The 17,565-nt window shown below is 51.5% G+C and overlaps 3 protein-coding genes across 3 annotated transcripts; all 3 read right to left on the bottom strand.

Annotated features, from left to right (window-relative positions):
- Window positions 1-8,538: 8,538 nt before the first annotated feature.
- UHO2_04284 (uncharacterized protein) lies at window positions 8,539-11,943 on the bottom strand (the record flags this gene model as incomplete). Its single annotated transcript, XM_041555957.1, has 1 exon — window positions 8,539-11,943. One exon carries the CDS (start codon window positions 11,941-11,943, stop codon window positions 8,539-8,541), a length of 3,405 nt encoding a protein of 1,134 aa, XP_041411891.1.
- Window positions 11,944-12,948: 1,005 nt separating this feature from the next.
- On the bottom strand, window positions 12,949-14,505 carry UHO2_04283 (uncharacterized protein; the record flags this gene model as incomplete). Its single annotated transcript, XM_041555956.1, has 1 exon — window positions 12,949-14,505. One exon carries the CDS (start codon window positions 14,503-14,505, stop codon window positions 12,949-12,951), a length of 1,557 nt encoding a protein of 518 aa, XP_041411890.1.
- Window positions 14,506-15,245: 740 nt separating this feature from the next.
- Window positions 15,246-16,212, bottom strand: UHO2_04282 (putative RPL23A - 60S large subunit ribosomal protein L23.e; the record flags this gene model as incomplete). Its single annotated transcript, XM_041555955.1, has 2 exons — window positions 15,246-15,442; window positions 15,999-16,212. The coding sequence occupies 2 exons, from the start codon at window positions 16,210-16,212 to the stop codon at window positions 15,246-15,248; spliced, it is 411 nt and encodes a 136-aa protein (XP_041411889.1).
- Window positions 16,213-17,565: the final 1,353 nt, after the last annotated feature.

Genomic DNA, 17,565 nt, shown 5'->3' with positions numbered 1-17,565 from the left:
ATTTTGTCAGTAATGTCCGACTTTACTGTGAGGATGCCGGTAGCAGCAAGTCGGAGTTGATGAGGTTTGAGGAGGGCCTGAAAGTTGTTTGGGTTGTGCTCCTGCATCAGTGATGGGCCCTTGTCCCTGGGTCACATGTCGGAACGACGAGTGAGGGCATCCGGAAGACCAGCCTGTACACCAGGGCGGTATTGGATGACAAAGTCAAAATCAGAGAGGAGTTCTGACCAACGAGCTTGCCAACGGTTGAGTTGCTTGGTAGTAGTGAAGTACTCGAGACTGCGATGATCGGTGAGGACCTGCACAGGAAACTTGGCACCCTCAAGGTACTGGCGCCAGTGTTTGAAGGCTGCGACAATGGCAAACATCTCTTTATCAAAGATGGGATAATTGAGTTGTGCCGGATCAAGCTTCTTCGAAAAGAATGCGATGGGGTGTCTAGTGCCTTGATCAAATGACTGTGAAAGGACGGCAGCAACTGCAAAGTCCGATGCATCAGTTTCGACAATGATTGGCTGTGCAGGGTCGAAGTGATGCAAGATGGTGTCGGTGCTGAAGGAAGAGCGAAGCTGTTCAAAGGCATGTTGGGCTGCCTGGTTCCAGGCGAAAGGAGTGCTCTGGGCCTCCTTACGCAACAACTGTGTGAGAGGGTATGCCATTCGGGAATACTGGGGGATGAACTTTCTGTAGAAGTTACAGAAACCTAAGAACACCTGTACATCATGTACTGACGTGGGTACCGGCCAGTTGGTGATGACTTCTGTCTTGCTAGGGTCCATGGAGACACCTTGATCCGAGACCACAAACCCTAGGAACTCGGTTTGCGAAGTGGAGAACTGGCACTTCTCTGCTTTTGCATACAGACCTGCTTGGCGAAGACGTGCCAGGACAGCAGAGACATGTCCTTGATGCTGTTCAAGGGTAGAGGAGTATATCAACAGGTCATCGAGGTAGATGATGAGGGACCTGTCTAACATATCCTTGAATGTGTCGTTCATCAGGTGTTGGAAGGAGGCAGGAGCATTGGTGAGACCGAAGGGCATGACGTTGTACTGAAAGAGGCCATATCGGGTACAGAAGGCTGTCTTCCATTCATCACCCTTGGCAATGCGAAGGAGGTTGTAGGCACCGCGCAGATCTATACGGGTGAAGAATCGGGCTTTGCAGAGTCGGTCAAGTAGTTCATCGATGAGGGGTAGTGGGTAACGGTTACGGATGGTGATCTGGTTGAGACCTCGATAGTCGACACAGAGGCGGAGGGAACCATCCTTCTTTTTAACAAAGAGGATGGGTGAAGCTGCCAGCGAGTCGGATGGAGAAATGAATCCCTTGGCAAGGTTCTCTTCCAGGTACTCCCGGAGGGTCTTGAGCTCATGTTCTGAGAGGCTATAGATGGGTCCGAAGGGTGGAGATTTGCCTTCCTCCAGGGGGATCTGATGATCATATGTGCGATGGGGCGAAAGTTTGTCAGCTTTGACTCTGCTGAACACATCGAGGTACTGGTGGTATTCCTGGGGGATGATATCAGGAAGACCAGCATCGTAAGCGAGAGCCATGGTGGTATCAGAGGATGTTGCGGTGGTATCGGAGGATGTTGTGGTGGTATCAGAGGATGTTGTGGTGGTGGCGAGTAAGTGCTGTGATTGAACGGGGGAGGGGTAGAGAGTACCCGAGGTGAGACAGTCCGATTGGAGGGACTGGTCAAAGGCAATAGCATCGATAACATCAATATCAAGTGATGCAGATGGAAGGGTGGGCGACAGCAACTGAGATGGAGCCATCGGTGAAGGGGTTAGGGGAGGGCTTCGCATGGTGATGTTGCCAGATTGCCAATCTATACTAGGGTTGGCTCCTTTTAACCACGGTAGCCCCAAGATGATGGGACATGGGCCAAGATCGGTGACTTGGAAGGTGATGTCAGCTGGGAAGAGCTCTGCAACGAGGCACGACAGCTGCACTTCCTTACTGATGACGACTTGGGTTTTGCCATCTGCGAGCAAGAGGGTCTCGGCGAGCGGTTTGGAGGTTAGAGGCAAGGAGTGCAGAGTGGCGAAGCGTGAGTCTATGAAGTTGGTGGTGGCACCGGAGTCGATCATGATGTGATGCACTGAAAGGGAGGGAGGTGACAGAAAGCAGAGGGATGTAGATAGATATTGATTACCAGGGGGTTGTGAATCTACAGGAACAAGTGCTGTCAGTTGGTGCTTAGCGGTTCGGGCTTGTGCTGCTAAGGCAGCTGTTTTTGACAAGCCCGCTATTTTTTTGACTTGATAATAGGACAATCTGTGACGACGTGCTCTGAAGAAGCACAGTAGATGCACAAGTTGTTTGCTTGGCGCCGCTTGTATTCTTCCGGGTCCAGCTTTCCAGCTGTGGTAAGAGGGGCGCGAAGGGCGGAAGGTGAGGAGGGATGGACGGCTGCTGGAGCCATGGGAGGGTTGGAGACAGGCATGGGTGTAGGGTTTGCCGACCGGGTGATCATCCTCTTCTTTTCAGAGATTCGCTCCGCAATACGGTTATTGATCTCGAGGGATCTCTGGATGAGGGTTTCCAGGTCAGTTGGTTTGCCAGAGTGACTAAGGTCATCCTTGACGTTCTCCTTGAGTCCTCGATAAAAGAACCAAGCCATGGCGTCTTCACCCCAATTGAGGGTCATTTGCAGCTGGCGGAATTGGGTGAGGTAGTTGGCTACCGAGGTGGTCTGGGATAGAACCTCGAACTCCCGCTTGGCGGTGGCAATACGATCTGGGTCCCCAAAGACCACACGTAGTTGATTGATGAATAAGGGGTAGTCTGTGAGCCAGGCGGGAGGGTTGACGGCGCTAAGGTGGGGGTAGAACCACTGGTGAGCAACTCCACGCAGGAGTGTGGATAACCAGAGGATCTGGTCGGAGTCGTTGATGAAGCGCCCTGGGTTGAGCTGCAGAAACACATCGACCTGGGCTAGGAATGCCTCCAGGTGGCCTCGCTCGCCAGTGAAGGCCTCTGGTTCCTTGGACTGGAACCCTTGTCGAGTTGCAGCGCTGTCATTGGACGGTTCTTGAGTGTTGCGAGCATTGAGAGCAGCGAGTAAGGAACGAACCTGGTCCTCCAGGGATTCGATGCATTCGGAATGGTTGGGAGGGGGCATCGTGATAGATGTTGATGGAGGCGAAGAAGGTGAGGATGGTGGAAGAGGAGCAAGATGGCGACGAGGATGGATGGATGGATAGAAGGTGATGATGATGCCGATGATGGCTGGTATTGAAGGAAAAGAGATACTGTCACGAACCGGCCCTACGGTTGGCAATAACGACGAGGGCGAGACCGAGAGGAGAGGCAGAGAAGACTACCAGACTTCGGAAGGAGTAGACGAGAGAGTTGATTGCGAGAGTGACTTACGATCTCTTTTCCTTAAGGGAAAAGAGAGGAGAAGAAGGAAGGAGCAAATTATGAGATCGAAAGTACAAGACTCGATGCGACGAGTCTAAGACTCTTTTGCAGTGAAATGACGTGTCAATGTTAGATCTAGGAAATTACGCGAGGGGTCATGACCGAGTCATGACATTGAGCTTGGTCCTCTTCGTGGCTGTGCCTGCTCCTTGAGCTTGGTCCTCCTCGTGGCTGTGCTTGGCCCTCCTTTGCATGTGAGTCCATAGGAGTCCATGGTCTCCATGGAGACTGCACTACGCTCTCTACTGATCTCGACTAGATCTTCGATACCTGTGCTCCTTCCATATGAACCCATGACCCTCCTGCTTCTTGAGCATCCAGGCCCATGACAGTGTGGTACTACTCTTTCTCCTCCTGAGCAATGTGTCGGTTTCCTTGACACTGCTCTTCTTCTCAGTAGCCTGTATCGACACTGTCAACACTGCTTCCTGTCTCCTTGCTCTTTTTCTCCTGGAGCTGCATGTCAACCTTTTTTGACACTGCTTCTCCTCCTTATGACCTATATGCCGGTCTCTTCAACACAGCTCACCTTCCTTCTAACCGGTGACTGTTCTCCTGACTCCTATATGATGACCTCTGGTCATGTGATCGTCCCTTATTGTCCTGCTCCCCATCCATAGAGTCTCCCTTGAGGCTAGCTCCTTGTGATCGTGAGCATGACCCCCTATGTGGTAACCAACTGTCAGTGGTCGCGCGTGTCAGAGGTCGCGTGCCTGAAACCCGAGATCTGTAGTAGAACCGCTTCTATTACAGATCCTGCCGAGATATGTGATTGTATGTGATGTATTATGATTCTTGTTGAGTTATGCCATAGTGTCATCCCTATGACTATACTCACTCAAACCTGTGATTGAGCTTATGCTATTGCAGATTTTGACTGACCACTGTAGACACTCCATCCAGAGGTAGCTTGGCATGATCAATAATGGTGTGAACTTGTACTGACACCAAAGGCTGGTGCAATTATGATTGCTGGTGACATTGACATGAGTGTCCAGTGTGTCGACTAAGTGCTTGGAGTGATCCCTGGACCACAGTGGATGACTGCCTTCAGTTCTATCTTTATCCGGACTGCTGGTTGTGAAGAACTGCCTTTGGACATCAGTGAGTGGTGATACGACACACATGCTACAATGAGAGCAATCTACTTGATTGCTACTACACTGACTGAAACTAATGTACTTGGTGTAGAAGTGATACTAGTTATTATGGTGTAGAGTGGATGCCCATCCACTCACTTGTCATGACGAGGAGCATGGTTATATACCTGCTCCTGCAACATCGCCTGCAATGCTGTGTCATGGGCCTGAATGCTCAGGAAGCAGGAGGGTCGCTGGTTCATATGGAAGGAGCACAGGTATCAGAGATCTAGTCAATACCAGTTGAGAGCATGGTCGTAGTGCAGTCTCCATGGAGACCATGGACTTCTATGGACTCACATGCAAAGGAGCACAGAGCCCATATGTGAGGAGGGCCAGGCACAGCCATGAAGAGGACCAAGCTCAAGGAGCATGCAGATGGTTACCACTCAGGGGCTCGAGAGACAAGAGTCAAAGGAACCATCACTGGTCAAAGGAGAAGGAGCAGTATATAGGGAACTGGCAAGCAGGTCCTGAGGAGGAGGAGCAGTGTCGAAGGAGTTGACACCAGGTCCTGAGGAGGAGGAGCAGTGTTGAAGGAGTCGACACCACTCAGGAGGCACAAGGGTGCCAAACAAGCAGCAGGATAGCAAGGAGGAGGAGCAGTGTCGAAGGAGTCGACACAGCTCAAGAGGCACAGGGGTGCCAAGCAAGCAGGAGAGGCCCCTGAACAGTACTCGATGAAGAAGGTACTCTCTGGAGAGAGAGCAGGAGCAGCATTGCTGGTGATGCTGTGAAGAGGTATATAACCATGCTTTCTCATCATCAAAGGTCGAGTGGATCCTCATCCACTCTACTCACCATACAACTAGTCAATACTTTAGAAACATAAGTACTCATTAGTTTTCAGTCAGCATAGCAGCAATCTATCAAGGTTGCTCCTCATCATAGTGTGTGTGTTGTATCACCACTACCTGACATCCGAAGGCGCCCCATAGCAGGTTAGCGGTCTGGATATAGATAGAACCGAAGGCAGTAGTCCACTGCAGTCCAGGGATCACCTCAAGCATCAGTCAACACACTGGACACTCGTGTTGATGCCACCAACCTTATCACCAATGCCACCAACCTTATCACCAACACCATCAACCTCATCATCATTGACACTCACACCAGACCTTGGTGTCATCATAACCTATGCATTGATATTGATTGTGCTGAGCTACCCCTGAACAGAGTGTCCACAGAGGTCAGCCAAAGCCTATGATAGTATATACAATGAATGCCACCCACTGTCACTGTGCAACTTGATAGTCACCGAACAACTAGCTCGTCGAGACAGATACCAAGACAATAGCTGTCACACAGTTTGATAGTCACCGAGTATCTCGACAGACCGACCTGGGTTTCAGGCGCGAGACCCCTGGCACACCCAATCTGGTTTCAGGCATGCGACCGCTTATAGGAAGCAGGAACAGTGTCGCGAGCGACACTACACAAGACACATATATACTCTCATCTCACCATAACATTTGAGTGGATCCTCATCCACTCTACTCTATACTTTTGTACTTGTTACTTAGTTACATATCATTGCAATAGCAGGGCCCTTGCAACAACATCTTGAACATGTATGTTGTATCACTGTCAGATGTCAACTGTAGGAAGTGTTCCCTAACACCTGCAGTCCAGTCTCTCACTGTAGGCAGTGTTGTTCAACACCTGCAGTCCAGTCAAATCACTGAAGGTGGTGTATAACACCTGTGGTCCAGTGCCTTTGTTCATCTGTAGGCAATAACCTTATTGTGGTCCAGGTAATGAAGAAGACCATCAAGCAACAGCACTACAAACACTTGTGCTGTAATGGAAGGCTGTATCTTATAGCAATCCCAATCAAGGTGCTATGGACATGCTGCATAGCCTCTAAACAGAGTGTTCAAGGTGGTCAGTCGAAACTCACCAGAACTCAGTGTAAGCGGTCACATGCCTGAAACCAGGTTGAGTGTTTCCAATTGATTTTGGTGAGATTGATTGAGTAAGATCTACTCAGTATGTTTCAACTGAGAGTAACCAGACAGCTTTGTTCTGGTAGGTTTTGGCTGACCACCTTGAACACTCCATTCAGAGGTTGTGCAGCATGTATGTTACTCCCTGGGGTGAGAGTGTTACACTCTCCTATACAGCATGAGTGTTTGTAGTACTGTCACCTGATGCTCTTTGATGTTGCCTGGACTGCAATAAGCCTATTGCCTACAGATGACAGGAGTTACTGGACCACAGGTGTTTAGACACTGCCTACAATAACTGACTGGACCACAGGTGCTGAGCAACACCACCTACAGTGATGAACTGGACTGCAGGTGTTGAGAGAACATGGCCTACAGTTTGATGTCCAATGGTGATACAACACACACATTCGAGATGTTGTTGCAAAGGCTTCTTGCTATTGCAATGATATGTAACTAAGTAAGAGTAAGTAAGGTAAAGAGTAGAGTGGATGAGGATCCACTCATTTGTTATGGTGAAGTAGTAGTAGTATTTATGTGTTTAGAGGTGCCACCTGTGGCACCACTCCTACTCCTCTGGAGGAGTGTTCCTGTCCTCCTCATACCCCTCCTCTCCTTGGGCTATGTGTTGAATCTTCTTGACACTGCCCATCCTCCTCATGGTACCAATGCTGATCCTCTCAGTCCAACTCCCTCTCCTCTCAATCCATGGCCATTCCTTGGCCCCTATCTGATGGCCCTCTCTGACCATGTGACCATCCTTCTTGTCCTGTTCTCATCCATGTGGTCTACCTTGTGACTGACTCTTATGCAATCAAGAGCACATCCCCCTATGTGGTAACCTGCTGCTTGCTCCTGAGCTTGGTCCTCTTCTTGGCTAAACTCAGACCCCCTTTAGCACATGAGACCCTTCCTTGTGCCCTATCCTACCTTTGACAATGGAGGCCTTTCCTACCAAGTCTCCCATTGCCTCCTTGTGTCCCATTGGTCCATTCTGTACTGATGGGGCTTTGTGTGACATGTTTTGGTGAAATCAACCCAATAAGCATGTTCTGCTCGATTTCAGCAAAACTGATCAGAAACCCCCAACATGGTTGATTTCCCTGAAATCAACTGGAAACCTGTCTTATGGTTGATGTCACATTTTGTGTGCCTTTTTCTGGGTGCACCACATCTTCATCTTCATCTTGGATCTTCCTGCACCGACCCAATCTCCTGCACAGGTCCTGTGACAGTAGCATATTGGCTTAATGAGCTTATAACCTGTTGAAAGATTGGACTCTTATCAATGATTATCGGGTGATGTCAATTCAAGCACAGTGTTCAGGCTGTTGAGCTAAACACTATACTATATTGATGTGAGAGAAGAACATAGTGGTAGCCTTGAGCTCTCCACTGAATGTCTATATACAGTAGTGATACATGAACTCAAGTGGGAGCACACCATCTAATGTTGAAGTGTGTCAATAAGTGGGACCCAGTTGTCCACAATTCATGCTGCATTGGCTCGATCTGATCTACAATCAGATCTACTTTCCCCAATAGCATTCCAGATCGATTTTGCCCAATCCTTCGTCAATTTAGCTTCCTGCTGGATCGTTATCTTTAGCAGAAACCACCTCTCTGAGGACCCAACTCTGCCTCCCCTTGTCACAGAGAGAAGTTCGAACATGGCCTTAGGGGCATTTTTCATCCCCCTCCCTCCTTTGTTTGTTTTGTTGTATCCTGTTCACTTCGTCGTGGCATTGCAATCTACTGGGCCTTTTAAAGCCTGATATATACATATATAAAATGCTTTTCTCTGCTGCATTTTTGGCCGTGATTTGTAACAGTACCTCCATTCGTTTTTAGTAAGTCGCTCACGGTAATTCTTCCCTTGCGATGGGATTGACAGTCTCAGTGCTGGAAGAAGTGCAGACGACCCAGACAAAAGTTGTGATGAAGCCAAGAGAAGAAAGCGTGTTTGGATTTCTAGGCAGCGAGCATCCAGTGAGTTCAGAATTGAGAAGTGTGGATTGGAGCTAAGAATCGCTTGGCGATGCTCCGTGAGCAGCGGCAGAGGGCTCAGTAGAGGAAGCCTTATTAGTGGCACCAGCTTCGGTTGATGGACTCTTCGAGGGATCAGCCTTCACCTTGTCATCCTCGCTGGCAGAGACTGGAGGTGGAGCGATGGAGACGTCGGAATCTGAATCGCTGCCACCAGAATCACCCGCATCAGGATGACCTGATCGTGAGCTGCCTGATACGCTGCTTGTTCCTGAGCCTTCCGATCCTGCATTGCCATCGACAGGTGGCGGCTTCTTGCTCAAAACATCCTCCGCCGTAGCACCAACTGCAGCGATACTGCCAGCATCAGGAGACTCTTTGGTAGTGCTGGCCAGCGCAGGCGTAGCGGAACCAGGCTTACTGTCATCGCCCACCGCTGCATCTGTCCTTGCTGCACTGCTTGACCCAGATGGCCCAGGTACAGGTGACTGCGTGGTGCTCCCCCTCTCCCTTCCACTTGAGCCTATCAACCCTCTTCCGCGCATTGAACTCTCCTTTGCATCGCTCCATTCCATCTCATCGCTAGTGTCCTCACCTAGTGGATGATGCGATTCATCCCAACCTTCAATGTCATTGTCATTGATTCTGATACAGTACGGCTCGTCTTCCAACTTCTTCCTGTGCTCTGCCAGCCAGTCAGGATCGAATAGCTGCTTGGGCAATAACTTGCCGTACAACTTGATTGGGATCGGCAGATCCACCGGATCGTCTCGACGCCAACGAGCCATCTGCTTGCTCTTACTGACGATGTCTGCTTTGTGGTATGCACGAGTGAGATGCTTGTTGCGCCACTTGGGAGTGACCGCTTCCCATCCTTTAGCGATACGAAGCTTGCGCAATCGTTGTCGTTTCCATTCGGACTTAGTGAGGCCGTGTAGATCTTCGTCACTGGCAGCGTCGTCGGAGTATGCACCGGGGATGAGCAGCTGTTTGGGAATAGCATGTCGTAAGCGGCCTGCACCGATCTCACGATTTCGACATTTGGTCTTGGCTCGTTCGACACCTCGATACTTCTCGTGTTTTTCCTTGTCCTCCTTCTCCGCTTGCAAGCCTGTACGCAGAGACATGCGGAAACCAGATCGTGCCGAATCCATCAGGTCCTTGGCAACATCTTCCAAATGATCCCGATCAATCGTACCGGGTACGATCGCATACGCTTCGGGCTTTGCTTCAACCTTCTTTGAGCCCTCCGCCACAATGGCATCGATGAGCGACTGATTGGTGCGGTAGAAATCACGACTGGTGAAGTCGACGTGGAAGATGTGCTTTGTGATTGGCGGCTGCGCCACTGCACCTGGAGGAAGCGAGGCAAGTATCTGCTTTTCCTCTTCGGTGAGATTCGGGTTGGGCACCCATTCAGCCACTTTGTATGTATTTCGCAGCTTTCGGAACTCGTCCGTCCCCAGCCAGCGGTAGAGATGCTCGCGAAGATCGCGAAGCAGTTTACGGTTGCGGTAGCGCTTGTCGCCTTCTTGCCGTAGACCCACGCCGAGTGTTGGAATCTTTCTAGAAGAGTCCGATGAAGCTGCTGATCCCGGCATATTAGGTATGGAAACTGCGTTGCGATCGATTTGACGAGCTGTGATGGCAGGTTTCGACGAGATACTCTGCGTCGGAACAGGCTGGCCAGAAGGTGCGACTGCTGTGCTCTTTGCATCGACGCCGATGACGTGGGGAGGCAGCTTGGAGGAGCTTGCATCGGCATTCACATGGGATGACGAGCTAATCGCTTTCCCTCGAACCTGCTTGCGCTTCTTTCTTGCCGGCTCGGAAGATGGGTCGCTTGGATCCAAATCCGGACTGTCGTCTCGTCGAGCAGGAGATACACTTGGTCCGACCATCTTGCTAGATGCGTCCTGCTTGGCATCACTGTCCACTGGAGCCTCGAGCATCTGCTGTGCCACAGATCCAAGACCCAAAGCCTCGAGCATGGCGGGCATGATGCCTAATGATGTCAAAGCAGCCAAAGCAGCAGCGTTGGTGAGCGGTGCACCGTTCGCTAGCGGCGCTGCCGGCTGATTAGCTTTGCCTCCGTCCATACCGGGCATTCCTACCCGCGACTGCTGTTGCTGAGGCAAGCCTTGGTTGAGAAGTGCTTCGAGACCCTGCATCGAGTTGGGCAAAGATCCATTGTTGCTTCCATTGGCAAGAGACTGAAAGAGCGAAAGCGCACCTTGACGGCTCGCTGGATCCGTTGGCTGCGAGAGATACTGTGCGAGCAACGCCGATACGAATGGCGAATTCTGGGCGGCGTTGGCACCTTGCGGGCCTGTGCCCGGAGATCGACCATCGTTGTTGAACGAGCCACTGAATGCGCCGCCAGGCACATTGGTGCTGCCAGTTCCAAAGATGCCCCTGGCTTGAGGATTCTGCTGGAAGGCAAGCCCAAGGTCAAAAGGCAGGCCCCCTGCATTGTGCTGCTGTTGTTGCAAGCCTGGCCCGGGCATGCCGAAGCCATTAAGCGCACCGAAGAGATCCTGTCCTCCGCCTCCGTCTTGCCCAAGCTGATTCGCACCGACACTACCGTTGAAGAGACTGGCCATGTTGTTGAACGCTTGCGAACTCGCAAGCGCTCGCAGCTTCACTACTCCCTGTTCAAGCTCGGAGACGAGTGTCTTCGACGCGCGCTCGAGGATAGAGACAACGTTTCGAATATCGGCTCGATCAGATGGCGTTGCCTGCTTCGCTTCGTGCAGAGAGTGCGAGAAGCTAGACACGGATGCGCGGCTATCTGACAAAATGGAGGCATGTTGTTGCAGCAGCGAAGATTGGGTGTTGAGGGCATTAGGATTCGCTGCAAGCAGCTGGGCTAGATTGGGTTGTTGCTGTTGTTGTTGCGGCTGCTGCTGCGAGTTGGGTGCATGCTGTTGGGAATTCAGACGATGTAATGGCTGTTGTTGGTGTTGAGCTTGCTGGCCAGGAAGTGGGTGAGATTGGTGATGCGATTGTGGCTGCTGCTGCTGCTGTTGTTGCTGCGACCGCGGACGATGCTGCTGCTGACGTGAATGCGAGCGCTGCTGATGTGTTTGTTGGTCTAGTGGTTGATGATGAGAAATGCTATTTGGACCGCGAGGCTGCTGTGGCAGTAATGGCTGAGCTGCAGGCTGTAGCTGGTTTTGCACTTGCGAAAGCAGAGAAGCCGAGCCTCTAGGCTGAGACGCAGCAAGTTGAGCAAAAGACTGATGCATCTGAGGATGTGCTTGCAGAAGGTCCGGTGTCAGAAGGTTTAGTGCAGATGTGAGCGAGTCTGCCTGCATCGAAGTATGAGAGATGCCATTCGGAAAGAGTGCATTGTTCGCATGGGTGCCCTGATGTGACGATGAGTCCATGCCTCCTGGAGCTTGCCCCATGTTCATGGACATATGCTGAGTGGGTTGCATCGTGGGCGGCCGAAGGATGCCACTGGCTCGTGAGCCAAGCAATCCTGAACCGCGTATTCCGTGGTCGGTATACAATGACGGTGTGTCGTGGATCTCGAGTCCGTGGCGTCAAGGATGATGATCCGTTCTGATAAGCTTTCGATAAGACTGCTGAAGATGAGTGCGAGTTTGCCGTGTTGCTGAGTAGCGTCACAACCCCCGCTTATGCCTTGTGGCTAGCTATTTGGGGAGCTGGAGCCTGCGAACTCAAGCATGGGATGGTAGCAGAGACAAGACAGACAACGACGACCACTCGATTCAGCCGAAGCGTGCTTGGCGTGCTGTGGTGTTGGTGACGTAGTCGATTTTTTCTCGGATTGCGGAGACGGGACTTTAGCTCTCACCGACGCTTTCGTACCTGAACGCGGTTGCGGTGTCTGCTCTGGACCGCGCGCCACACTACCGCTGCAAGACCTTAGTCCCACCCAAACAAAATATGAACCCTGTCCGAGTGAGAGTCACTTTTTTCCGCATTTCTCTATACTTCACCGGCAAGACGATTCGGCTCCAGATGTAGCTGTCGCCTTTCGACAGTGAGAGACGACGTTAGCACGAGTCAAAGCATCGAATACCTGGTATCGGCGTTGGGTACGCTTTGAAGAGGCTGATTGCGCCGGGAGAAGACCAGATTAAAGGGCTCTGATCTGCTCAGATAGAGTGTATCCCTGTCGTTTCGACCTGTGTAAGCACGGCTTGGCACGCAGCTTGGTCCTCCAAAAGCCGGGCTGAACGCAAGACCCACACAGACCCTGACTTGCTGTGACCGGGCTTGCCAACGTCCCGATGCCTCGATATGAAGTAGCGCTCTCGACGTTGTCCTTCACTTGCTTCGACGCCCACAAATCGCTACATGTTCCTTTGATATGTTGTATTTGCGAAGGTACAGAAAGTTGGGTGCGACGTGATACTGGATATATGTTCGGCTGGCGATCTCGCTCGACAATTCGAGCGAAGGGCATGTACGATCTATGATAGCATCTCCCACGAACCATCGCTGATCCCCTCTGCTCTCTGTCGAAAGTCCCAGAGACGATCCTTGAGCTTAGCCCACATGGCCTGATTGCCGCGAGTGAGAGTAAGACGGAAGTTACGTCCCAAGTCAGCCTGGCGTTTTGCATCTACGGGAGCTTCGGCGATCGTCTGTGGTGGTGTCGCTACGCTATCGGGACAACTGGTGCGGTTACTGAGCTTCCTAGTCGGACCTTCAAAGCAGCGTCGAGTCAACACCTGCTCAAGGTTGGGGACAGCGCTGTAAGCCTTGCCCTGAAATTCGTCTACCAACACTTTCCGCAGCGTTTTGTCTTGCAATATGCTCGTCAGCGCATCGCACACGTTGAGAGTTGGGATGAAGTCGCTGTTTGTACCTTGGCCGTAGAAGGTCGGCGCAGCATAGCCGTTGAGGTCTTGCATTCTTCCTTCTGCACTCGCCTCTCGCTGTCTTTTGGACGGCGGAAAGGGCGGAGTCATCATGCAAAGCGATGCAAAAGTCGTGGAGATCCTGAGCCTGCGTATTGGCGATTCACGCAAACTCGCTAGCAGCCTTAAGGCCTTTGGAGTGTGTCCCGGCGTCGAGATGTGCACATCGAGCTCCTGAACACGATGCCAGATGAGCATCCTTGGAAACACCTTCAGATCCTCATGCTCCAGCAAGGGCAAGCTCATCATGATGCTGAGATGCGTGGGCTGACAGCCGTGATGTCGTCGTGTGATGCGTCTTGTCGGTGTAAGATGAGCTTTGTGGCGATTAGTGACAGCTCGGGTTCCCTGCATTCGGATCTCAGCTTTGAGCCATCCTGGCATGTCATCGAGCTCTTCCTTGCTGAATAGATCGTCGGCGTGCTCTGCTTCCGGTGGGGCTGTGTCATCCACTTCGACCTCCTCCTGAGCTTCGGCGTCGGGCTCGCCCTCACCGAGCTCGCCCCAAACTTGGACAGGCTGAGATGAACCAAAGCGGTAGCCTTCTCTGACTTGGCCAGGGTCTCGCAGCAAAGCCATCGACTCGGCACGCCATAGGGAAAGATGTGTGAGGGTCGGACCGCAGTAGTGAAGCAGTCGCAGCAGTTCGTGGTCCCATCCTGCCGAGAACGATGTCAAGGCTGAAACATCGTCCAGAGAGCAAAACAGTGCCCTTGTGTAGCCTGCGAATTGATATGCCGGTTGTGCCTTGACTGCTCTCGAGTACCATTTGCGAAACTCCCTCACATGACGGGGTAGGATGATGATCGAATAGAGTGTGTCCAGCGCCCAGTATCTCATCAGTCGACTGACGCAGCTGAGTCGTATCAATGTCACATGCGCCAGAGGATCGCCTATCAGAGCTCCAGGATGAAGATGACGCACGACCCTTTCGAGTACTTCTGGTGGCAGAGCTGGCTGTGGAAGTAGATCGGAGTAGTCGAAATCTCCTAGTTGTTCGAGTAGCTGTCCAGCAGGTTCTTGTATCGATAGCTGCGATAGTTGCTCCTCTAATGTCTTGACACCGCCGTCACCGCTGACGTGCTTGACGTTCGCAGTCGGCGACATCGCGTACGATCCTGAGCCCACGACTCGTCTGCTTGCAGAACGCTCCTGAGTTGAGGACCCGAGATTGATGGTCATGTCATGGCAATGAAGCTTCCATTGCGTCGTTGTAACGACTGTCGGCCGCTTCTGAAAGGGTGGGGATGATGATCAAGATGGAGAAGGATTGAAGGAATGACCTTTGAAGCCACGTCTGCCTCTTCTGACCTAGAATTTCGTAACACCTCCACAAAGCTTCAGAATTCGCCGCTTCGATAGACCGAGGAGTATCTCCTGCCCATCTAGTCTTGTCGAGCACAGGTACTCCAAATCAACACACCTCTAGCTTTTGACCCGCCTCGAAGCATCGGCATCAGCGCCTCTTGTTTGCCAATGTAGGTGAGGTGAGATGGCTTGGTTTTCACCGCTTGAAGGTTGCGTTTCACGATCCAAAGTCTCGCTCCTCTCATGAGCTGGCAATGTAGCAAAACACAAGAGTCACCCAAAGCGCACAAAACGGCACTGCGAATGTCTGTTGGTTCATGTCAGGAGCATGTTGTCATTTTTGGGGGTTTATGGGGGATGTAGAGAGTGAGAGTAAGTCGTATCAGGCGATGGAAACGTGACGACAGAACACGTCCGACGAGACGATAGGAATGCGTTCGCCCGTCGCAAACAGCTGTGCGCATGTCCGTGCTAAGTGACGACGGTATGAAATACAAGATGCGATAGATAGAGAGAAGGGGCGCGGAAAGCGTGGACGCTTAGACGACGGTACCGGCGTTGGAGGCAATTCGTGGCCAGATATCGGCGCACTCCTTGGCAACGGGACCAGTGATGGCGGAACCCTTCATCTCACCCTTGGGGTTGACAATGACACCGGCGTTGTCCTCGAAATAGAGGAAGACACCGTCACGACGCCTCCAAGGCTTGCGCTGGCGGACGACGACAGCGGGCATGACTGCGGAGCGAAAGTGAATGAGATGGATGGGTGAATGTCAGTTGCGATTGTTCGGAATGTAAATTCAGAGAGGTTTGTCTCTGTCAGTCGAGCTCTTGCACCATCAGCAATGTACACCATCACGAAGAGGCAATGTCGTCCTCTGCATCTTGCAGCCATATTACTCCTCTTTTCCATCTGTCCGAGTCTGTGTTTGCTGCGTCAAACACGCCCTCCCATAAAGAGCGGCCTTCTGCAAACTACGTGCCGCATTGATTGCTGCAGGTCTCTCCCGTTTTTTGAACGTGAATTGCCATTCGCCCTTCGGCCTTCGTATCAGGGTCCGATTCTGCTAGCGAGACAAGTGATGTCGCTTTCCTTGCCTGCCACTCCTAGTAGTAGACTTTGCGTGTCCGTATCATGCTGTGCAAACCAAGGCAATCTTGCCTCGTTCTTCCCTGGGTATGATCACTCGTTGTCCCTCTTCTATGCTGTGCGATGTGTTTATCCTCGTGATGATGCTGATGATGGCAAGAGCTGCCTGGTTGATTATTTGTCGTAAAGATTGGAAACTTACCCTTCTTACGGAGCTCGGGCTTACCCTTCTTGACGGAAGCGACGACCATGTCACCGGCGGCGGCAGCAGGGAGACGGTTAAGACGAGCACCAATGCCGTGGACGGCAATGACGAAAAGGTTCTTGGCACCTGAGTTGTCAGCGCAGTTCATGACGGCGCCGACTGGCAAAGCCAGGGTCATGCGGAACTTAGTACCAACAGCGGCCTTGGACATCTTGAATCACTGCAAGAGGTTGAAGTCGGAAGAGAGAGGCAAGTTCGAGTGGGAATTGTTAAGTGATCTGAGCCGTTGTAGAAGAGGAGATGGGCTGTCGGACGGGTTTTGCTGCTGATCTGAACAGACGGTAGGAAGTGACAACGTTTGTAGGGGTGTGGTTGGATAGACAAGTGTGCGACAGAGATCGATGCGAAGTGGGTCACAAAACTACTGGAAGTCTGACTAGATGCGAGGCGAGTTTGATGTTTTCGGTTTCTCCAACGAAAGATGAGGATAGGTGCACTAAAGACGAAGGACAGTGCCAACTTGATTTGCTCTCGTCTGCTGATAGCACCCTTCTTGGATAACCAATACTGAATCGACGTGTGAATGATGCAGAACAGGAAATGAGTGTGGCTGTTCTGACGCCTTCGCTGCCAAGGTTGGTAAAGTCGAGTTATATTACGAGTAGTAGTGCTGATGTGTCGGCTACCAATACGGTTGGAACCTGCTGGTTGACGTGCATTGTGCTGTGCGTCGTAGGCATGCTCAGATCTGGCAGCATGACCCTGTCGTATATGTCGACAAAACTTACCTTGATGGGGTTGGTGGTTGGAGATGGTGACGAACAGATGGTTCACGAATTCTACTACAGTACTGGAAGCGTCCAGCGTCGGCGCTGTTTGCCCTGTGAACCCAATGTTAGAGCCTGATGAAGTGGGCAGACATCGGCCGAGAATATCGGCAGAACTGTACATTTATTTTTTTCTTTCAAATTTTGGCTTTTGTTTGCGTTCGCCAATGTGACTAGTTAACAGATCAAACACAATGTAATTTCAAAATTCAGGACCCCAGATTCGAGCTGCACAAGGCTAGTAGTTGCGACCTGGCACGACAACACACTGAGAACGGCAGGAGGTCAAGTCTTGGTCATGAGGCTCCTTTGATCCGAGGCATGCTGCTCCATCACCGCAACGGGAGAAGTTACTTGGATGACGGCTACCGTTGCCCATACCTCGAGCTCCGTCGTTCTACTGAAGCTGTCACAGTCTCGTCGGGACCTTTCGTATTCGTGAAGGCTTCAAAAGGCAGAAGAAATTCGCTAGGGCAAGCAAAGCGAAGAGAAGCTTGTGAGTGAGGCCGATCTCACATCTTGTACCGTGATGGTGCGACCATTCTGATAAAAATGTGGAGAACACGAATGCTACACTGCCCCAGAGCCGTAGCCTGGCTTATTAAAAATAAAAATAAAAGTGGGATTTGTTACACACGTTGGCTGCACCTTTGTTGGTCCCTGCATGAAAGCCGGCAGCGATTGAGTGGATTGTGTTCAAGACCGCTGACACTAGACCATACTTGGCTATCACACTC

Source organism: Ustilago hordei (genome assembly GCF_900519145.1).
Source record: "Ustilago hordei strain Uho2 genome assembly, contig: UHO2_contig_08, whole genome shotgun sequence".
Taxonomy (NCBI): Eukaryota; Fungi; Basidiomycota; class Ustilaginomycetes; order Ustilaginales; family Ustilaginaceae; genus Ustilago; species Ustilago hordei.
The sequence above is the reverse complement of the archived record's forward strand: the minus strand, read 5'-3'. Positions and strand labels throughout refer to the sequence as shown.